We start from the raw sequence: 23,912 nt of genomic DNA, 5'->3' as shown, positions 1-23,912 counted from the left end.
TCTTAACTCTTTTTTTTTAAAATATCTTTATTGGAGTATAATTGCTTTACAGTGGTGTGTTAGTTTCTGCTTTATAACAAAGTGAATCAGTTATACATATACATATGTTCCCATATCTCTTCTCTCTTGCGTCTCCCTCCCTCCCACCCTCCCTATCCCACCCCTGTAGGTGGTCACAAAGCACCGAGCTGATCTCCCTGTGCTATGTGGCTGCTTCCCACTAGCTATCTATTTTACGTATGTACAGAATGGGGTTTTGTAATGGTGAAACCCACAGAATGTAACTGCTGCTATCAGCACTTTGTAACTGAGCTTTGACCACATGACTGGCCTCTGTTTTGTGGGAAAGTGGGGGCCGAGGGAGGCTTGTAGAATCCACACACTCTTCATTTGGGTTCTCCTTTCCATGGGGGAGGCAGAAAGAAGTGAATTCAAGCAGCAAACCCCTCAAATTTCACCTTGTCCTATGGACTCCTGGCGCCCACAAAGAGCTGAGCAGACAGGCCTTTGGTGTTCTAAAGACCCAACCAACCCTGTATTAGGATCTGGTGTGAATAATCAATCACACCAAAAAAGCTTATTTTCCTTTGTGGGAAGAAATGGTTCTGTCATCAAAAGGTTCCTAACATGCAGGGAGTAATAAAGTCAAACTTATTTCATATCAATTTCTCAGAGTGTCCCACTTCAAAAGATATTTTTTGATTTTTTAATAATTGACGGTGGGTACTCAGGCTGAAGAATTATTCCTGTAAAGCAGCGGTCCCCGACCTTTTTGGCACCAGGGACCGGTTTCATGGAAGACAGTTTTTCCACGGACGGGGATGGAGTGGGGGGATGGTTCAGGCGGTCATGCGAGCGATGGGGAGTGGTAGGGAGCCACCGATGAAGCTTCGCTCACTTGCCTGCTGCTCACCTCCTGCTGTGCGGCCTGGGGGTGGGGGAGTTGGGGACCCTTGCTGTAAAGGGATTTAAGGGAATAAGGCAGTAATCATGGATTAGAGAATTTGTTTGCAAGCAACAAAAACCCATCCAGTTTAGGGACAATTTAAAAGAAAGTTTATTGGCTTATGTTGCTAAAAAGTCCAAGAGGAATGCTAGCTTCAGGCATGGCTGGATCTAGGGGTTCAAATCATATCACCAGGGCCCTGTTTCTTGCCATTTCCTAGTCTGTTTTCATCTGGCTTCATTCTCAAGCCAACTTTCTCCATGTGAGAACCTCTTAAGAGCAGAGGACTTATTTTCTACACTAAATAACTCTATTCTGCCGATGCTTGTTGCTTTTGATTGTCCCTGCCTTTGGTCATGCCCCTAATCCTGAACCAGTTACTGGTACCAGAGTTATCAGGACTGTCACTGGCCGGCTGTGGGTCAGGTGTTCCCTGCGGAACCAGGGGAAGGGATGTTTCCTCTGAAGAATGAAGTGCTGGTACCAGAAGGATGAGTTGGATGGACAAACAAAAATAATGGTTGTCTGTCTTTCGCAGTGTTGTGAACACTCAGGGTAAATGCTTGATGGATGAATAAATACTCATCTCTGATGCTATCCATAGGTTTGTTTACTTATCCCCGTCCCAAGCTACTCATTTATTTCTTGGACTTGTGAGTTCTTCTAGAGAGACCTTCTAGTCATTCCTTGATTAGTGTACTCACTTGAATTGCCAGCCCTTGTTAGGCCCTCAGCAAATGCTCTTCTTGCTGTGTCCCTATTGCTGATTTCAAGTCTAATTTCGGGTCATGGCTAGCTGATGGTGATCCTCTCTTTGAACCTGTTTAACCAGGTCAGTTTCGGAGCACAGGCTCTGGACGCACAGGCTCAGCGGCCATGGCTCACGGGCCCAGCTGCTCCGCGGCATGTGGGATCTTCCCGGACCGGGGCATGAACCTGTGTCCCCTGCATCGGCAGGCAGACTCTCAACCACTGCGCCACCAGGGAAGCCCAAGAGGCAACTTCTGATTTTTCTTTTTCCTTTGATGCCATTCCTAGCTCGGGTCATTAGTGGTTAATTCTAATCCTACCTTCTATAAGGGGAGAGAATTTTTTTAATCACTACATGAGCCAATAATGATTAGTTCCAGATTTAAAAAATTTATTTGAAGGTTTGATTATTCAAATCTCTGGCTTGTTTTCCTTCTTGCTACTTGCCTTCTGCAAATTTCACTGCTTATTAGCATCTTTACCTGAAGGTGGACAATGTAAGATCAAGAGCTGTAATTAAAACCTTGACAGCATCCCACCTTTTTTTGTTGTTACTTTTTGTAGGGGCTGCCTACTTGGCACAGTTCTGTGCAAAACCAGTTTTGTACCATGACTAACGTGAAATGCGATCGATTATCTGTGAATTTCAGTTAATTATCTTTTTGGTGTACCCTTTTGCAACAGGAAGTTGAAAGTTGGCTGCAAAGTCACCTCTCTCTGGTGGTTGCCTCGACTTCTGATCTTTTCCCTTTGCTGCCTTCTTGAGTCCAATCGAGATCAAGTTAAAAATGAATTAATGCTAGGTTCAGAAAAGAATAAGTGTTTGGGTCTGGTCATCAGCCCTGGAGTGCCTGTTCTTTCTATATTGCCCTGCCAATAGAAGAGCTTTTTAAACATCTGTCTCCATTGACACTGACAATTGCATTTACTATACATTGATTTTATTTTGTCCATCTCTGTGTTTATTTGAAGCACTGCTCTACTAGTTCAGTGCCATCAATTTTTCTTTTCCTTTTTTAAATCTCCAAAGTACCTGTATCTGGGCTATGGTCAAGATTCACAAAAACCATTTTGATTAGGTTTCTCATTCATTTATATACTACATAAGCAGGGCATGCCTTTGTGTTATGGGAGTATTTTTAGAAGACTAATGAGGTGGAAGAATTTGTGTTTCATTTCCCTTGGTTTCCCTCTTTTCAGACACCTGCGTTTGCCGTTAATTAGTACTCCCATGGTGCTCTCTCTCTGTCTCTTGTGCAGTGTTTTAACATAATACTGGAAGGGAAGCTGGGTGCTGAGGCACATATCTGCATTGGAATAAGTAGTTGTTTTTTTTTCCTTAGTAGCTCAACAGAAGGCTTATTTACGAGTAATTGATATTTTGGTACCATTTTAAGGTGGTTTTGTTTCTTTTCGTCTTTTTCTGCAATCTTTGCTTATTCCCTAGAGCTGATCTCTGGTCACCTCATTTTTTTCCTTAATCAAACCATCCTGAATACCATTTGTGGCTCCTGCATTGTTTTAGAAATAGAAAACTGCTTTCTTTGGATCTCTTTTTGATAGGCTCTTGGGTCAAACCAGTGCAAGTCAGTTGGGTTTGCAAAAATGGCTAATAATCACCATGACATTTAAAAAACATTTATTCATGAAAGGTATTTTTAAAGGAATATATTCCCTTTTGGAGCTTTAGCCTATTGCTTTTCTTTTAGGTAAACTTTTTATTGAAATGTAACATTCATGCAGCAAAGTATACAAAGCACAGTTGTATCATTTAATGAGTTTTCACAAGATGAACACATCTGTGTAACCAACCTGAGAATATTACCAGCTCCTTAGAAGCCTCCTCATGTGGTCCCCAGTCCCCGTGCCTACTCCATAGGGGTCTCCTGATTTTTAACAGCATCCGGTTACCTTTGCTAGTTTTTGTATTTATGTAAATAGAAGTGTGTAGACCCTTAGGGTCTGTGAGATTCTCTCACATTTTGGTGTGAAGTTGTATAGTTGGTTCATTCCCATTGCTGTTAGAATTCCACTGTATGGATACCATACTTCATCTATTCTACTATTGATAAACATTTAGGTTTTTCCCATTGTATGCTGTTATAATTAATGCCACTGCCAACATTCTTGTACATAGCTTTGTGTGAACAATGTGGTTTTTTTAATCAAATATATACCTAGGAGTAGAATTTCTGGGTCACAGGGTTGGCATATGTATGGCTTTAGTTGGTTCTCCCAAACAGTTTTCCAAAATGCTTATACCATTTTCCTCCAGCAGTTTATGAGAATTCTGGTTGCTCTACATCTACACCTGACATTTTCTGTCTTTTCCACTTTAGTCATTCTGTTGGATGTCTAATGGTATCTTGTGATTTTTTTTTTTTTTTTTTTTTTTTTTTACGATACGCGGGCCTCTCACTGTTGTGGCCCCTCCCGTCGCGGAGCACAGGCTCCGGTCCTGCAGGCTCAGCGGCCATGGCTTACGGGCCCAGCCGCTCCGCGGCATGTGGGATCTTCCCGGACCGGGGCACGAACCCGTGTCCCCTGCATCGGCAGGCGGACTCTCAACCACTGCGCCACCAGGGAAGCCCTCTTGTGATTTTTAAACTGCATTTCCTTGATTAGTAAAAAAGTCAACCAACTTTTCATGGGTTTACTAGACCTTAGTACATTGCTTTAAAAAATGCTTTGATCTTAGTTATGTTCTTTAGTCATTTAACTCACAACCAGGATTTCAGTGTTAAAACAAACGTTGAACAAAAAACTTAGAAGAAGGATTTATCAGCATTAAGTTGTAATATGAACTTCTAGGCCAAAGAGCAAGTCTCCAGAGCTTCACTATATTTTATTATCCCCATCACTAGATTTACAGCATTTTGGAAGTTTAAGGACACATTTGCAATTATTAGAAAGTCACAGTTTTTTATTTCTAATTCAGTCTTCCATTCCACGTTAATTGAGTGAATGTGTTGGATATCATAAAGGGTGCTAAGATGGAGAATTTGTTTTCAGACTTTAAGAAGCTCATATATGTACATGGCAGAGTGAAATGATGCTATTCTGAAGCTTTAACAGTGTGCCTTGGACACCCTGAAAAAGGAGGGATTAAGTCCTATGAGAGGAATACAGGAACATTTCATAAACACTGAAACGCCTTTGAATTTGACTGTCAAACATTTTTGTGACTAGAGGTGGAAGGAATAGGCATTTTCCAAAATGTAGTCTATTTGGAGAATAGTAGGTATTTCAGGATGGCTGGGTCATAGGATGTGCAGAGGGGTGTAGAGGAAGAAAGTAAAAGGGAGTGAATTAAATTTTCTTGCTACTCAATAGAGACTATCAGGCAAAAAAGGCCCAAAAACTCACTAGAAAAAGCAAATTAAAACACATGGAGATGCCATTTTTTGTTATCCTATTGGCTGAGATTTAACAACGTTTGACAAGAGATTATATGGACAATTTTGTGGAGAAATAGTTTCCATTTATGGCTGGAAGGAGAATAAATTGCTGTAAACCTCTATGAAGGACAATGTGGCAATCTTTTTCAAAATTGAAAATGTGTATACTTTTTGACCCAGCAGTTCTCTTTTAGAAATGTACCTTACAAATATGCTTATACATGAGCAAAGACTATTAACAGTAAAAGATTGGAAATAACCTAAATGTAGGACAGTTAAATACATCATGGTCCCTCCACTCAATGGCGTTTCAGGCAGCCAATGAAAAGAATGGAGGAGCTCCCTCTCTGTTGATATATGAATATGAAACAATCTCCAAGATACATTGTTAAAGCAGAAAAAAGAAGATGTAAAACAGTGAATAATATGCTAGCATTTGTATAAAAATTGAGGGAAAATCCACATGCATCTGAAAAATAAATAAGATGTTGATTACATTCCTGAGAAGAGAATTAGGTGGTTGGCGGAAAGGAATGAAAGACTTTTTACTGAATACCCTTTTGCAACTTTGGAATTTTGAACCATGTGAATGTATTACCTAATCAAAGTAAATAACATTGCTCCCTTCCAAAAAAAAAAAAAATTAGGAAATGAGATCATAGAGGACTTTGAATTGCCGTCTAACAGTTATATTTTTGTGTAGTCTGTTAGGGTTTATAAATTCTTTCAAGTGCTTTCCCTCCTTTAACCTTCGTGATAACCAACTGACAGAGCATTTCGTATTTCTGTTTTACAAATGAGAAAACGGAGACTCAGGTATTTAAGCAATTTGCACAGAATCTTTCAGTGGCTGATATTAGATTCGAGAACATCAAGTGTATTGTTTAAGAAATAACGTCATTTACTAGACTTTTATTTAAAGGATAAAAGGCAAAATACTAGAGTACTTTTAGGATGAATGAATATGTACTGGTTAAAAGTCGTTGAAGCTTAGTGATTTGAGAAGTGTTTATTAGCAATTTTTATCTAGATCTTTACCTGCGTACTGTATTAGGCACTGGGATAAGGCTCAGCTGTTCAGTCTAGATTAGAGCTTGTTTTCAAACTCGATCACGGAGTGAAAAAGGTGAAATTCATTAAGAAAGAGGTGGTTGAAGGCTTGACAAGTTTTTGTGTAATGCAGACTGGATTTGTTTTGGAAGTGTAGAAAAGTAATCTTTTTTATTGATGGGAAGGATTGTGTCTCACAAACCTTAGGTGATGATGGTGAATTTTTTCTTTTTGTGTCTGTTCTGCCAGGATCTTGGCAAAGACCACATGAGTGCATTATGTTGCTTCAGTAGCCTTTCCTTTCACAGTGTTAAATTCCTCTTTTAACAAAAGCAAAGGGCCTATTCAAGTATACAGACTGGAACTTTCTAGAATGGTTTGATTACCACTTAATCTTATCTGACCTTCACAGCACCAGGCAAGGCAGATAGAATATGACTTATTACATTTCTATTGACGAGCAGTTAGACCACTCTATTGAGCATTTAATATTGGCGGGGGGCTGGGGGCAAGGCGTCAATGAGGAAAGACACAAAATGTGAAAGTATGTGAACAGATAGGCCCAAGATCTCCCAGCTACAGTCAATGGAGCTGACCATGAAGTCGGGAACTAGAAATTCAGTAAAACAAAGAGAACCTATTTTAAAAAGGAATTTTACCACACCAAAGGAGATCCATGAGAAGAAAGTAATGGCTGAGGGGTGAAAGAGTTAAAAAAACAAAAAACAGTAGAGGAACAAAAGAATGTATCTTCATTGAAAACTGAAATTTGATTGTTAACATGATATTACATGAGGAGCTAAAAGACAGGTGGGGAAATCACAAATGTAGAAAAAGATCAGATTCACAAAGAAGAATGCAAAAAAAAATCCAACAGTTTTAATTCTAATAATGAGACCAACTTTACAAACAGAAAAACCTTCTATGAGAAATGTGTGCACTGTGTGCACAAGACAGAGATAAAGGAAGATGCTCTTTTGATGGTTAAGAGAAGACGTGAAAACGGCAATAGATATTCTAGTGCTTTACCATTCTGTTCTTCATAGCGACAAACACATGGAATGGGCAGGTGGGAAAGCCGGAGCGGGGAAAACTGATGAAGGATATTTTTAAAAATTAGCTATATTCTAATCTGAGTGGCTAGATGCTTTAGTTGATAAAATAATCTACCCATTGGCATCTTGTGCAGAGGTAGAAATAGCTCAGAACAGAAAACGGGATGGTTAGTTGGGAGCCCAGTTGGTACCCTCCAGGCTGGGTCAGGGGTCTCCCTGGAACAGGCTTTGCAGTATTTCAGTCACACAACAGTTTTAGTAAAGCCTTTCTATGACTGAGTGGGTTTCCGGATGATGGGAGTCAGCGCCGAGCTCACACTCAGGTGTTGGCTGTAGGCCCCTGGCACCCTGGGGGAGTCAGTCAGTATTTTCCATGGGGATTGATTCAAGGCCTGGTAGAAATGGACATTTTTTTTTTTTTAAAGGATAGATTTTTTTTTTTACATCTTTATTGGAGTATAATTGCTTTCCAGTGGTGTGTTAGCTTCTGCTGTGTAACAGAGTGAATCAGCTATACATATACATATATCCCCATATCTCTTCCCTCTTGCATCTCCCTCCCTCCCACAAAGCACCAAGCTGATCTCCCTGTGCTGTGTGACTGCTTCCCACTAGCTATCTATTTTACATTTGGTAGTTTATATGTGTCCATGCCACTTTCTCACTTCGTCCCAGCCTACCCTTCTCCGTGTCCTCAAGGAAACGGACATTTTTATTTGTGGTCTGGGATACGAAGTGGGAATCCAGCTGTTAGAGTTTTCACATGGTGCATCCAGTTGGTAAGTTGGAGGTTGGGCAGCAGCCTGATCTCAAAGCTCCAAGTGCAGGCTTTTCTCTGCAGGGCCAAGAGCTAGTCTGAGCGAAGAAGATCTGTGAGGCCACAGTGATGCTGCTGCACGGCAATGGATGTGCTGAGGCAGCTTAATGATTGTGTGTTTTCAAAGACATTCATTCTGTAGATATTTATTGAACGCTCATGAATGTGCCAGGACCCTTGTTGAGTCCTGGGGATATGACAGTGAACAAAATCTTGCCTTTGAGGAGTTTGCGTTATAAACAAATTATATATATATGCCATGTGATATTAAGTGCCATGGAGAACATGAAAGCAGGGCTAAGGGGTTAGAGAGTATTCAGGACAGATTGCTATTTGATTTTATATAGAGTAGTCAAAGGCCTCTCTGATAAGACGACATTTGAGCAGAGATCTGAAGAGACAGAGGGAGCACAGACTACATAAATGTCTGGGGAGAGAGTTGTCTAGGTAGAAGAAACAGGATGTGCAAAGGCCCTGGGGCAGAAGGGCACTTGAATATTTGAAGAATAACAAGGGGCCCAGTGTACCTTTCTGGAACGAAGTGGGGAGAAGTAGCAGAGGAGATAAAAGAGGTATGAAAAGAAATGTAGAATGTTGAATATGAGGAGGGGCCAGAGAAAGTAGACTTAGCAGGTAGAATGCACGTGAGAGATCATACATTAGAAAACAGTGGCAGAGTAATTAGATGGTTGATGCTTGAGTAATCACATAACCAGGAGCAGTTTATGGGAAGAAGTGCATACAGGTAGAGAAAAGAGACATCCCCTGGCACGTTCAGAGCAAGAGTCTAGTCCACGGAAAGAGTACTTGTCTGGAAGCATCTTTAAACTGAGGGATGGGCAGGAGACCCAGGGAGCGTATGTAGCACGGGAACATGACTGAAAACCATTTAGGTGTGTGCAGAAGGAAAAGAGGCTGGTAATGGAGACTGACCCTCCCTCCAGAGCGGTAGGAAGAGGACAAGAGTGAGGACGCCCCATGTACCCCAGAGGTCATCAGAGCTGTCCCAGAGGCCAGAGCTGTGAAGCCATTTGTGGAGTCAAAGGCTTGTCCGCGGCAGAGCTGAGACTCAAGAACAATGCTTGTGATTCTGGGTCAGCCCTTCTACTAAATCAAGAAATGTATGAGTGTGGAATGGGAAGTGCTTCTGAGTAAACCAGGATGTAAAATCATTTTTATACAGTTTGAACCCAATGACAAAAATAAATAGGTTAACTAGAAAACATTTGGGGATGAAATGCAACAAAAGTTTGTAATAGTTATCACTATAGGGTGAAATTCCAGGTGATATCAAGGGTGAAATTCCAGGTGATATCAATGGGTGTTTTTAATACTTTTCTATATTTTCTAAAATTTCTAAATACAGTGAACATGTATTACATTTCTTAATCAGGGAAGAGAATGGGATTACCTTGCAGTCTAATGGGTTTTGTTTAGATGAGAATTTCCTTTATTGCAGACTTAGGTACTAGGAAGTTATGGTACCCACACTCTGCCTTCTGTCCTGTGACAGTGAATCACTTGCCCCTGCCCCTGTCTGAGGCCATGCACCCGCTCACAGGTCTCAACCTCTCTTTCTTTGCCTATGGATTTATCTCTTCTCTCCTATGTCATTAATTTCTTCACCTCCTGGATTATCTCCATCAACCTATAAATGTACAAAATATAGCCTGAGTCCAGTTCCTTTTCACCGACTCCTCTCTGGTGCAGGCCACCATCATCTCACCTTTAGTCCGCACACGTTCCCTAACTAGCCTCTTTGCTTTTCTTCTCCGCCTCAACAGCCTGTCCTCCACGTAGCAGCCAGAGAGAGTCACTAGAATGGATGCCCTTTGCGGGCAGGAACTGCCTGTCTTGTCCACCACTGCATCTCCAGCGCCAACAAAATTCCTAGCACATCTCAGGTGCTCAGTAAATTTTCGTTGCCGGAATAAATGAGTCCCTGAATGACAGGCAGCACCCAGTCTCATTATGGAGAAGGCTTAAGTGTTTTTTGCTTTATTAGTGGGGAACTAACTGGTAACTTAATGTGCTGTCAGCTTTGAGCAAATGCCTGAATGATCGTGTTGTAACAATGTATTAATTCAAAAATAATTTGTTTGGAGCCTCTTGTGTGCCAGATGCTGTTCAAGTACTGGGGGTGTGTAGAGCAGTGAAAACATAAAATCCCTGCTCTCTGGAAACTTCTAGTGACCAAGGGACATCATATCATGGGTCTTAGAAGTCATGATTATGGAGGGCATGATTACATTTTCCTTAACAGCCCAATTGCTTTATCCTTCGCTCTATTTCCATCCATCCCTTTAGTACCATTGGCAAGAACCCTTGGCCAGAGAAACCACTTATCAGACCCAGTGTGATATTTCTTAGACTCTTTAAAAAAAAAAACCTGTCAAAGTGTCTTCCACCCTTATAATTTCTAGGTAACATAGTTTGGTCACCATATTCCTGCTAAAAAAAATTTCTAGGTTTGAAATTAAAAAGAATTATCAATGCAGAATGATTTTGTGTTTGCTTAGGGTCCAAATTTTAATTCTTTTAATTATTTGGACAGAACCTAAGTTTATTTGTAGGACTTGCCTCTTTGTACCAACCCCTTGCTCCTGCCAACCCCCCCTCCCCCGCCCGCTTTTTTTTTTTTTTTCTGATCTGTGTAAGAGAATTGTCCAGGCAGTACTGGAAAGTAATATGGTTGGAATGGTAAGAGTGCTGTTTGTCTACATACCTTCTTTGGGGCAGAAATGCCCCAGTTAAATGGGTCTCTAAGTGAATGTGTTTATATGAATTCAAATAGCATGAATGATTCTTGACATAGAGTAACTGTAATGACATTCATAATTATACAGAACTTTTAAAGCTATTTTGGTCTGATGTCTTACCTTGTGACTGAAAAATTTTGACATCCTTATGGAGAAAGGATTAAAAAGTAACAGTCTCTCTTGGTGCAGAGAATAAATAATAACTTCATATCTAAAGATATCCTAATTTGCAAAATAAATTAATCCAAGTGTTTGACTAGAAAGGCTTTTCATAACTTAATAAAGCAGCTAGATGACTCCTGGGGTTTGGGACAATGTTTTGGCTTGAGAGACTGTATATTTGGACATTATAGCTCCTTTGTTTGCTCACATGAAAGCTGTAATTCTTGCGGAAGGCAGAAGAGTAGAATACTATGAAAGAGGAAGAAAGGTTTTGGATGGGAAAAAGCTTTTCATTCAACATTTATTGAGCATCTCTGGTGGCAGGTCCTGAAATAGGGAGTGGATATAAATCTGCAGCTTCTGTTTAAAGTGAGCTTCCTTCCTTGGCTGTGAACTACTTAATCAGTAATACAATCTGACTGCTTTTTAATGTGCCTAATCCTTTTTCTATTAATCTATTTGGTTTTCATACTGAGAATAAGAACAACTGCCCAACTAATAAAGTCCCATTTAGGATGAAGATTGAAAATTTGGTCATAATTCAGCAGCCACGCAATACTTTAATAAGAGGTATTTAAAATCAAGTTCTGAGCAACCTTTCCTGCAGGGATAGGAAATTAGAAACTGCTCGTATAATCTTACTTGAAAGAAACCTCAGGGAAGAGTTGCTTGGTTTGGAAAGATACAGTCTAACTCCCTGGCAAAGCTGACAAATGGTTGGTTATCAGGAATCCAGCTGTAGATGGGTCGCCAGAACAATTAGAGGGATGAAATGAAACTACTGCAATGAAGGTTGTCATCTTTTAAAATATTATAGTATTACGTTTGAAAAACCTCAGAGTTATTTTAGGTGAGGTGGAGGAGGGGAAGGGAATTGGGTGGAGAAATGTTTTAAATCTGGGAATCCTGTTGGTACTCTGGTTAATAAATTCAGCTAATGGTTTACAGATTGTAACGGCTGGGACATCCTGGAAATTACCCAACCACAATCTCCCTAGGGCTGATGTAATACACAGAGTTAAGAATGTAGTAGGATTTTGTCTATGATTATACAAATGCCTGGCATGAATTACATTAAACTGGATGAAAAAATTTAGTACGTAGTATCTTTAGGTGGCTCGTATGAGGCTTTCCTTATTGGTAGAGCAACACCTAAAATTTCATCCTGTTTCATGTTTTATTCAAGGATGTAAAAATGATTTTTCAGATATGGAAGATTAATTAGCCCATGCCTTCTAAAGTTTCAGAGGTTCAGTCTGCTACAGTGCATGGCATTCTCCAGGTAGACCTAAGTAACTGGGTGTACGGTGAGTGATAACATGACACTGGGCAAATCTTGAGCCCATGGGCCTTAGTTTCCTTGTCCCTAAAATAAAAGGGACACTTCTATTTTGCTTAGCTACTTAAATTCTTTTCTTTAATTCTGTTTAGATCCTTGATCCTAACCCAAATCAAATATTAGTCTTGTCGAATAGAATTTTGTGTGTCATACTGGTGCCTGGGTAGTTAAAGTGCCTCTTGACTATTGCATTCTAAAACTTTACCATGTCTGAGCTCCTTTTTCAAAGCATGAAATGCCCCGCTACATTCACTCCTGTTCTTCCTTTTAATTATTAGGTGATATAATCCAGTTAATCGTATCCCCAGGCAGTGTTGCTATCAACAATACAAAAACTCTCTCCAGTCTCATGCTTGAATGAAATGATTCCCTTTTATGTTTAAAAAAATGAAACCATTGGAGGTCACGCTGGAAGGGTTTATTCATTCAAGCTGAAAGATGTACTATGGGTGTTATGTCTGGTTTTGGAGAGCTCTTGCAACAGGTTTATGTCTAGAGTGTTTTGTCCGTTTATTTATATTTGTTTAGACTGAAATTAATAAAGAGCTTTTCTTGCAAACCATGAGGATAATTAATACAGGTTTCTCCCCTGTGGTGCTTTTTGTCAGCCCTTCCATGGAGAAAAATGGGAAAGAATATTTTTTCTTTAATCTCAGTTGTTCTGATTGGCCCTCTTTCCCTCCTTTTACTCTTATCCTTGGCCAAGAAATTTTACATGCTTTGCATGTTGAACTCAGTTGTTTCTACGTTAACCTTTGAGCGCTTTGGTGAGCTTAAGGTTCTGTTGTTGTTGTCGTTGTTTTTGGTCTATGTTGATATCAAGACTAGTTATAAGGACTTAAGTGAACATCTGTGCAGGCATTTTGATTCTTGAGAAGTTCCTTTTCACCAGTATGTGTGTTTGTGTGTGTGTTTATGTGTGTATGTATGTGTTGTGTTGGCGTGGGTGTGTATGTGTTGTGTGTGGGTGTATGTGTATGTGTTGGCGTGGGTGAATATTTGTTCCTGGAGTCTTGACTGCATTACTAAATATTTTCTCTGGTAAAGAAATGAATGTGGTCAAGTTATGTACTTTCTTAGGAACTTTTGTGCTGGTACTTAGGGCTTTTATAGACTAAATACTCTTAATGGCCTGGCTTGGGAACATAACCATTTCTAATAGCATTTCTGTGGGAAAAACTAATTGGAAATACCAAGCAGTTGATTTGCAAACATACTTTGGGTGCCAAAGTACTTGAAAACTGAAGACTGTTTAAATAGTTCAAGAAGACAGGGCCCTCCAGTTGGGGCTGTATCTCGGTGATAAGGACATGTCATTTGAGTTCATTAATGTGTTATCAACATTCTGAAGCAGAACCTCCACCAAATATAGCATCTCTCAGTGGTTCTCTCTTCTTCTTTGTCCCACTTGAAAGGCCTGGTCCTATACTTACCATAAAGTTTAATGACTTAGTCTTATAAGTTTGCTTCTCTGTGTTGAAAAGGTCACCCGCATTGTGATGTATAAAAGGAGGAGATCCTCTGGAGTCCTAAAATGTGGAAGCTTGAAAGGATTTTATTTCCATTTTCTCATTTTGCAGATAGAGAAACTGAGACCTAGAAATAACCTAAATGACCACTGCATTATTTCAGGTTCCCCTGAGAGCATAGCCTGAAGCAAGGAGTTGAGTGCATGCTGTTTATTTGGGAAGGATCCAGGAAGCAGGGGTGAGGGAGCAGGCAGAAAGGCAGGGAGGGAGGAAAAGCCAATATAAAAGTGTGTGGGCTTCCCTGGTGGCGCAGTGGTTGGGAGTCCGCCTGCCGATGTAGGGGACGCGGGTTCGTGCCCCGGCCCGGGAGGATCCCGCGTGCCGCGGAGCGGCTGGGCCCGTGAGCCATGGCTGCTGAGCCTGCGCGTCCGGAGCCTGTGCTCTGCAGCGGGAGAGGCCGCAGCAGTGAGAGGCCCGCGTACCACAAAAAAAAAAAAAAAAAGTGTGTTATGAAGGTTGGTGCCGTAGGCATTTGGGGCTCCGTTCTGCACCCAGATTCCTCCTTTGGAAAGATAGGAGGCCAGAGCATGGATACAGCTGCCCGTTTAGCCGCCTGGTTGAGGTTGTAACCTTGGCCATTAATGCTTCCACATTTCTGGGCTGCCCTTGCCTTTAGGCTGAGTTGATGCTTAGCTTCAGAAAAGACCCCAGAGAACAAAGGAGACACCTGTGTTGCCTGTGGTGGGAGCTGTCAGCCTGAGTTCACCCTAAGAGGAACTCCCCACCAGTTGCTAAGCCTGAAACCAGGGCTGGGCTGAGGGAGTGTGACAAGGGACATCAAGAGTTATCTGCTGCCCTCATGTGGCTTAATATCATCAAAACAAACAACCCAATCAAAAAATGGGCAGAAGACCTAAATAGACATTTTTCCAAGGAAGACATACACATGGCCAAGAGGCACATGAAAAATGTTCAACATCGCTGATGATTAGAGAAGTGCAAATCAAATCTACAGTGAGGTATCACCTCACACCAGTCAAAATGGCTATCATCAAAAAATCCACAAACAATAAATGGTGGAGAGGGTGTGGAGAGAAGGGAACCCTCCTGCACTGTTGGTGGGAATGTAAATTGATACAGCCACTATGGAGAACAGTATGGAGGTTCCTTAAAAAACTAAAAATAGAGCTATGATATGATCCTGCAATCCCCGTCCTGGGCATATATCTGGAGAAAAACATGGTTCGAAAGGATACATGCACCCTAGTGTTTATTGCAGCACTGTTTACAATAGCTAAGACATGGAAGCAACCTAAACGTCCATTGACAAAGGAATGGATAAAGAAGATGTGGTACATATATAGAATGGAATATTACTCAGCCATAAAAAAGAATGAAATAATGCTGTTTGCAGCAACATGGATGGACCTAGAGATTGTCATACTGAGTGAAGTAAGTCAGACAGAAAAAGAGAAATATATTACAATACTGCTTACATGCGGAATCTAAAAAGAAATGATACAAATGAATGTATTTACAAAACAGAAATGGACTCACAGACTTAGAGAATGAACTTATGATTACCAGGGGGAGAAGGGCGGAGGGAAGGGATAGTTAGGGAGTTTGGGATTGACATGTTCACACTGCTGTATTTAAAAAGGATAACCAACGAGGACCTACTGTATAGCACAGGGAACTCTGCTCAATGTTATATGGCAGGATGGATGGCAGGGGAGTCTGGGGGAGAATGGGTGCATGTATATGTATGGCTGAGTCGCTTTGTTATGCACCTGAAACTATCACAACATTGTTAATTGGCTATACTCCAATATAAAATAAAAAGTGAAAAAAAAACCAGTTTCTGCTGCCAACACTAACACCAAAAGTGGATTGATTACACAAAGTACAGCCAACTGTATCATTGAATCAAAGACTATTAATTGGAAGATCCACCATTAATTTATGTAGTACTAAGAAAGAAAATGTACCACTAAGGAAGAAAAATACGCTGCTAAGTAAACTGTGATGGCCATTAAATGTGAGACGTGCCTAATATCAGAGATGTTAAAATGTTGGAAAATGCATTTTCTAGAATTGATGGAACAGTATTTAATGAATACTATGAAGCCATGCTGTAGGTCTATATGTCTTACCATGGAAAGATATTCAGAATGTGTTTTTTTTTTTTCTTATTAGTCATCAGTTTAATACACATCAGTGAATACATGTCAATCCCAATTGCCCAATACATCACACCATCACCCGCCCCCACCCCAAGCCACTTTCACCCCTTGGTGTCCATACGTTTGTTCTCTACATCTGTGTCTCAATTTCTGCCCTGCAAACCAGTTCATCTGTACCATTTTTCTAGGTTCCACATATATGCGTTAATATATTTTTCTCTTTCTGACTTACTTCACTCTGTATGACAGTCTCTAGATCCATCCATGTCTCAACAAATGACCCAGTTTCGTTCCTTCTTATGGCTGAGTAATATTCCATTGCATATATGTGCCACATCTTCTTTATCCATTAGTCTGTCGATGGGCATTTAGGTTGCTTCCATGACCTGGCTATTGTAAATAGCGCTGCAATGAACATTGGGGTGCATGTGTCTTTTTGAATTATGGTTTCCTCTGGGTATATGCCCAGTAGTGGGATTGCTGGCTCATATGGTAATTCTATTTTTAGTTCTTTAAGGAACCTCCATACTGTTCTCCATAGTGGCTGTATCAATTTACATTCCCACCAACAGTGCAAGAGGGTTCCGTTTTCTCCACAGCCTCTCCAGCATTTGTTGTTTGTAGATTTTCTGATGATGCCCATTCTAACTGGTGTGAGGTGATACCGCATTGTAGTTTTGATTTGCATTTCTCTAACAATTAGTGATGTTGAGCAGCTTTTCATGTGCCTCTTGGCCATCTGTATGTCTTCTTCGGAGAAATGTCTATTTAGGTCTTCTGCCCATTTTTGGATTGGGTTGTTTGTTTCTTTAATATTGAGCTGCATGAGCTGTTTATATATTTTGGAGATTAATCCTTTGTCCGTTGATTCATTTGCAAATATTTTCTCCCATTCTGAGGGTTGTCTTTTCGTCTTGTTTATGGTTTCCTTTGCTGTGCAAAAGCTTTGAAGTTTCATTAAGTCCCATTTGTTTATTTTTGCTTTTATTTCCATTACTCTAGGAGGTGGATCAAAAAAGATCTTGCTGTGATCTATGTCAAAGAGTGTTCTTCCTATGTTTTCCTCTAAGAGTTGTATGGTGTCTGGCCTTACATTTAGGTCTCTAATCCATTTTGAGTTTATTTTTGTGTATGGTGTAGGGAGTGTTCTAATTCCATTCTTTTACATGTAGCTGTCCAGTTTTCCCAGCACCACTTATTGAAGAGACTGTCTTTTCTCCATTGTATATCCTTGCCTCCTTTGTCATAGATTAGTTGACCATAGGTGCGTGGGTTTATCTCTGGGCCTTCTATCTTGTTCCATTGATCTATGTTTCTGTTTTTGTGCCAGTACCATATTGTCGTGATTACTGTAGCTTTGCACTATAGTCTGAAGTCAGGGAGTCTGATTCCTCCAGCTCTGTATTTTTTCCCTCAAGACTGCTTTGGCTATTTGGGGTCTTTTGTGTCTCCATACAAATTTTAAGATTTTTTGTTCTAGTTCCGTAAAAAATGCCATTGATAATTTGATAGGGATTGCATTGAATCTGTAGATTGCTTTGGGTAGTATAGTCATTTTCACAGTATCGATTCTTCCAATCCAAGTACATGGTATATCTCTCCATCTGTTGGTATCATCTTTAATTTCTTTCATCAGTGTCTTATAGTTTTCTGCATACAGGTCTTTTGTCTCCCTAGGTAGTTTTATTCCTAGGTATTTTATTCTTTTTGTTGCAGTGGTAAATGGGAGTGTTGCCTTAATATCTCTTTCAGATTTTTCATCATTAGTGTATAGGAATGCAAGCGATTTCTGTGCATTAATTTTGTATCCTGCAACTTTACCAAACTCATTGATTAGCTCTAGTAGTTTTCTGGTGGCATCTTTAGGATCCTCTATGTATAGTATATCATGTCATCTGCAAACAGTGATAGTTTTACTTCTTCTTTTCCAATTTGTATTCCTTTTATTTCTTTTTCTTCTCTGATTGCCGTGGCTAGGACTTCCAATACTATGTTGAATTATAGTGGTGAGAGTGGACATCCTTGTCTTTTTCCTGATCTTAGAGGAAATGCTTTCAGTTTTTCACCATTGAGAATGATGTTTGCTCTGGGTTTGTCACATATGGCCTTTATTATGTTGAGGTGGGTTCCCTCTATGCCCACTTTCTGGAGAATTTTTATCATAAATGGGTGTTGAATTTTGTCAAACTTTTTCTGCATCTATTGAGATGATCATATGGTTTTTATTATTCAGTTTGTTAATATGGTTTATCACATTGATTTGTGTATATTGAAGAATCCTTGCATCCCTTGGATAAATCCCACTTGTTCATGGTGTATGATCCTTTTAATGTGTTGTTGGATTCTGTTTGCTAGTATTTTTTTTTAAATAAATAAATTTATTTATTTATTTATTTTTGGCTGCGTTGAGTCTTCATTGCTGTGTGCGGGCTTTCTCTAGTTGTGGCGAGCAGGGGATACTCCTCGGTGCAGTGCGCGGGCTTCTCATTGCGGTGGCTTCTCTTTGTTTCAGAGCACGGGCTCTAGGCATGCAGGCTTCAGTAGTTGTGGCATGTGCATTCAGTAGTTGTGGCTCGCGGGCTCTAGAGCAAAGGCTCAGTAGTTGTGGCGCATGGGCTTAATTGCTTCATGGCATGTGGGGTCTTCCTTGACCACGGATTGAACCTGTGTCCCCTGCATTGGCAGGTGGATTCTTAACCCGTGCACCACCAGGAAGTCCCTGTTTGCTAGTGTTTTGTTGAGGATTTTTGCATCTATATGCATCACTGATATTGGTCTGTAATTTTCTTCTTTTGTAGTATCTTTGTCTGGTTTTGGTATCAGGGTAATGGTGGCCTCATAGAATGAGTTTGGGAGTTTTCCTTCCTCTGAAATTTTTTGGAAGAGTTTGAGAAGGATAGGTGTTAGCTCTTCTCTAAATGTTTGATAGAATTCACCTGTGAAGCCATCTGGTCCTGGACTTTTGTTTGTTGGAAGATTTTTAATCAGTTTCAATTTCATTACTTGTGATTGGTCTGTTCATATTTTCTATTTCTTCCTCATTCAGTGTTGGAAGGTTATACCTTCCTAAGAATTTGTCCATTTCTTCCAGGTTGTCCATTTTATTGACATACAGTTACTTGTAGTAGTCTCTTAGGATGCTTTGTATTTCTGATGTGTCTGTTGTAACTTCTCCTTTTTCATTTCTAATTTTATTGATTTGAGTCCTCTCCCTCTTATTCTTGATGAGTCTGGATAATGGTTTATCAATTTTGTTTATCTTCTCAAAGAACCAGCTTTTAGTTTTATTGATATTTGCTATTGTTTTCTTTGTTTCTGTTTAGTTTATTTCTGCTCTGATCTTTATGATTTCTTTCCTTCTGCTAACTTTGGGTTTTGTTTGTTCTTCTTTCTCTAGTTCCTTTAGGTGTAAGGTTAGATTGTTTATTTGAGATTTTTCTTGTTTCTTGATGTAGGGTTGTATAACTATAAACTTTCCTCTTACAGCTGCTTTTGCTGCATACCATAGGTGTTGGATCGTCGTGTTTTCATTGTCATTTGTCTCTAGGTATTTTTTTATTTCCTCTTTGATTTCTTCAGTGATCTCTTGGTTATTTAGTAACGTATTGTTTAGCCTCCATGTGTTTGTGTGTTTTACGTTTTTCCCCCTGTAATTGAATTCTAATCTCATAGTGTTGTGGTCATAAAAGATGCTTGATATGATTTCAATTTTCCTAAATTTACTGAGGCTTGATTTGTGACCCAAGATGTGATCTATCCTGGAGAATATTCCGTGCGCACTTGAGAAGAAAGTGTAATCTGCTGTTTTTGGATGGATTGTCCTATAAATACCAATTAAATCTATCTGGTCTATTGTTTCATTTAAAGCTTGTGTTTCCTTATTTATTTTCATTTTGGATGATCTGTCAAGTGAGTTGTTAAAATCCCCCACTGTTTTTGTGTTGCTGTTGATTTCCTCTTTTATAGCTTTTATCAGTTGCCTTATGTATTGAGGTGTTCCTATGTTGGATGCATATATATTTATAATTGTTATATCTTCTTCTTGGATTGATCCCTTGATCATTATGTAGTGTCCTTCCTTATCTCTTGTAACATTCTTTATTTTAAAGTCTATTTTATCTGTTATGGGTATTGCTACCCCAGCTTTCTTTTGATTTCCATTTGCATACAATATCTTTTTCCATCCCCTCACTTTAAGTCTGTATGTGTCCCTAGGTCTGAAGTGGGTCTCTTTTAGACAGCATATATATGGGTCTTGTTTCTGTATATGTTCAGCAAGCCTGTGTCTTTTGGTTGGAGCATTTAATCCATTTACATTTAATGTAATTATCAATATGTATGTTCCTATGACCATTTTCTTAATTGTTTTGGGTTTGTTTTTGTAGATCCTTTTCTTCTCTTGTGTTTCCCACTTAGAGAATTTCCTTTATCATTTGTTGTAGAGCTGGTTTTGTGGTGCTGAATTCTCTTAGCTTTTGCTTGTCTGTAAAGCTTTTGATTTCTCCGTTGAATCTGAATGAGATCCTTGCGGGGTAGAGTAATCTTGGTTGTAGGTTCTTCCCTTTCATCACTTTAAGTATATCATGCCACTCCCTTCTGACTTGTAGAGTTTCTGCTGAGAAATCAGCTGTTAACCTTATGGGAGTTCCCTTGTATGTTATTTGTTGTTTTTCCCGTGCTGCTTTCAGTAATTTTTCTTTGTCTTTAATTTTTGCCAATTTGATTACTGTGTGTCTCAGCGTGTTTCTCCTTGGGTTTATCCTATATGGGACTCTCTGTGCTTCCTGGACTTGGGTCACTATTTCCTTTCCCATGTTAGGGAAGTTTTCGACTATAATCTCTTCAAATATTTTCTCTGGTCCTTCCTCTCTCTCTTCTCCTTCTGGGACCCCTATAATGCGAATGTTGTTGCGTTTAATGTTGTCCCAGAGGTCTCTAGTCTGTCTTCATTTCTTTTCATTCGTTTTTCTTCTCTTCTGCAGCAGTGAATTCCACCATTCTGTCTTCCAGGTCACTTATCCTTTCTTGTGCCTCAGTTATTCTGATATTGATTCCTTCTAGTGTAGTTTTCATTTCAGTCATTATATTATTCATCTCTGTTTGTTTGTTGTTTAATTCTTCTAGGTCTTTGTTAAACATATCTTGCATCTTCTCGATCTTTGCCTCCATTCTTTTTCTGAGGTCCTGGATCATCTTCACTATCATTATTCTGAATTCTTTTTCTGGAATGTTGCCTATGTCCACTTCATTTAGTTGTTTTTCTAGGTTTTATCTTGTTCCTTCATCTGGTACATAGCCCTCTGCCTTTTCATCTTGTCTGTCTTTCTGTGAATGTGGTTTTTGTTCCACAGGGTGCAGGATTGTAGTTCTTCTTGCTTCTGCTGTCTGCCCTCTCCAGAATGTGTTTTAAGTGAAAACTGCAGAATATATTACATGCAGCAATATGTAGACTATTCCATTAATGTGTAAATAAACAGATGAATACAATCTAGGTGGATTCACACCAAATTGATAACATTAATTCTCCACAGTGTGGTGAGGTGACTGATGATATTTACATGGTGAGAATGTATGTGGTACCATGAAACTGACAAAAAAGAAATAAGGACGTAGTGGCCCAGAGAAATCCTGACTTGTGAAGTCACTGACAGATCATGAAAGTCAGGTCTAAAACCTTCTTCTGAATATTGCTCAATTAATAACTGTTTCTGCTGACTGGGGAGCAGCTTTGCCACTAGGAACACCTGGTCTCCTCTGCTGCGTCATACGCTTTGTATACACATCTCAGAAAAGCTTTTTCCCAGAGAGTCCCCCTTATCCGCTCCCAATCAAAATGCTTCTGACCCCTTCTCCACCCTTGATAATAAGGGCTCATCAAGGGCTCATCAATACTAGCTAGCTTCAGTATTGACCTAGGCAGATGAATATCCAGATAAAGATGTAGAATTGAGGATCTCAAGAGTTTTAATAGATGATTTGGGGATTATCTACTCAAAGAAAGATGGAGACTTCCTCTTCCACGAAATGGGTAATAGAGTCTTAGAGTTGGAATAAAGGATCCTAAATATCCTCCAATCCAGTACATTATCAGATCCTGTAATGTATACAACTTTGCAGACAGCATTTAGATTCTGAAAGGTTCTTTAGTGATAGAGAATTCAGCACCATTTTGTGAAACCCATTCCAGCTATGAGCTATCAAATTGTTTGAAGGGTCTTTTTCTTTTAAGGTAAATCTGCTTAACTTCTACCCATAAGCCTTGGGTCTCCTGAAGTAGAGTGAGTTTGATGTTGTCGGTGCAACAATGCTTCCAATATTTGAAAATAGTTACCTCGTCTTCTCTGAAGACTTTCTTTTTTAGGTGACATTTCCAGACTTGAAACCATTTGAGAGTTTTCTGTTTCTCTGGTAGCTATTGGAGACTGTGATTCTCTGTGGTCCGTCCTTGTTTTCTAGCTCTGGCTCAAGGGATTTCTCTATAGGTCTGTGAGTTTGCTGTATGGTATTTGATATTCTTATTTCCAGTAAAAGATTTAGAAGTGAGTGAATATTGGATTTTTAAAAATTCCTTGTTATTCTTAATGTTTAATCTGTGATACAGTCTCTTGCATCTTTGATGCACCATGAGTAGATAGAATTCTTTGGGGCTGTTATAGTGTCTGCCTGTCCACTGTCAAATCACCAACACCCATCACAGAACCTGGTGTATTACTAGTGTTCAGGTCATGGTTTAGTTTCTAGCTTATTATTAATGTTCAAATTGTGTTTTGAAATATCGTTTGCTTCGCATGGGGAAACATTCTGTATCTGCTCAGAAATTGTGACTCATAGATGGATTAGGCAATACTTGACCTCCTCCCTCCACGTATAAATAAGTTGTTGGTACATTTAGGGGTAAAACCTCGTTGTAAAATGTGACTTTGAGATTCATTCCTTGATAGTAACTGTGGAAAGGTATTTCCTGTGAGATCAGAGTATGTTAACTTTCAGGAGTAGCCACGGGGGGAGTGAGGGCAGCAGTTGGTTGTTTCAGAGGTTTCTGGTAAAGCCAGGTTGCATATATTCTGTGGGTGGATTCCTTCTGTAGACCATTGCATTACACCTGAAGGGCTTTATTCAGAGTTTCCTAGGTGTCTTTTTCTCTATTTTAATACATTTTTGGAAGGAGGATGGTGAATGATAACATTTCACACATGTATAGGAATTCAGTTTTGCTTTTATTTTATAAGTCCTATATTATTGAATTATGGAAGTCTTACTTGGAAGAGACCTTAGGAAACTTCAAGTCCAGCCTTTGTCTCATGGTTTAATCTTCCCTAAACACCTTGGCTTGACCATCATCAGGGTTAGGGACCTCCTGTCTTTGTTTTTGGGTACCTCTGAGTCTCCCTTGAACTCAGCAGTCCAGCTTCCTGTGATACAGCTTGTCTTCTTTGTTTTAATGATTTAAAGGTATGAATGTGGCAAGAATAATGAATAGTAAGGCTCATCCTTTTTACTTTTATACAAGCCAAACAGCAAACCTTTATTGGGTCCCTGCTGGGTTCTGTGGGAAAGGGAAAGAATTGATAGTTCTTATCCTCACAAAGCTAACCATATAGATGGGGTCAGTTTCTCTCTCATCGCCCCCTCCCCTCACCTGCTACTACAGCTCACCAATTCAAGGTGTATGATGACCAGTGAGCAGAGCAGCAGAGGGGGAAATCACTGCACCTGGAGTAGGTAAGGTGGACCCGAGCCTGCCCTTAAGAAACGGGCAGGACTCCTGTGCTTACGTGGCCTTTTGTTGCTTAAGAGTCCAGAAGTCCAAAAGCTGTTCTGTGCCTCTCTTGTTAAGCTAATCAATTAGTTAAGCTTAGTTTATTTAACAAAATAAGATATTTGGATTGAACAAAGTAACAGATAATATTTCCCTCATAACGACACTTATTTAGAATGCAGCAGTCTACCTAAACATATTTTTTAAATAATTGAAACTTACCCC

At 39.7% G+C, this 23,912-nt stretch overlaps 1 protein-coding gene across 6 annotated transcripts in view; it reads left to right on the top strand.

The window, feature by feature from the left end:
* Positions 1-23,912, top strand: part of OSBPL3 (oxysterol binding protein like 3) — a 208,773-nt gene that overhangs the window by 25,951 nt on the left and 158,910 nt on the right. The window contains exons 1-2 of one of the 6 annotated variants that reach the window (XM_082845875.1): positions 5,109-5,910; positions 9,801-9,920. The exons of 3 other annotated variants lie outside the window; for them this stretch is intronic. In XM_082845875.1, coding sequence (XP_082702001.1) covers positions 9,838-9,920 — 83 coding nt within the window. In that variant the 5' untranslated portion in view covers positions 5,109-5,910; positions 9,801-9,837. Of the gene's footprint in view, positions 1-5,108; positions 5,911-9,800; positions 9,921-23,912 lie in introns of those variants that run through there. 2 more of the 6 variants (XM_082845874.1, XM_082845876.1) reach the window with 2 other exon arrangements.

The sequence above is a fragment of the Leucopleurus acutus genome (genome assembly GCF_964270905.1).
Source record: "Leucopleurus acutus genome assembly, chromosome: 9".
Taxonomy (NCBI): domain Eukaryota; kingdom Metazoa; phylum Chordata; class Mammalia; order Artiodactyla; family Delphinidae; genus Leucopleurus; species Leucopleurus acutus.
The sequence above is the reverse complement of the archived record's forward strand: the minus strand, read 5'-3'. Positions and strand labels throughout refer to the sequence as shown.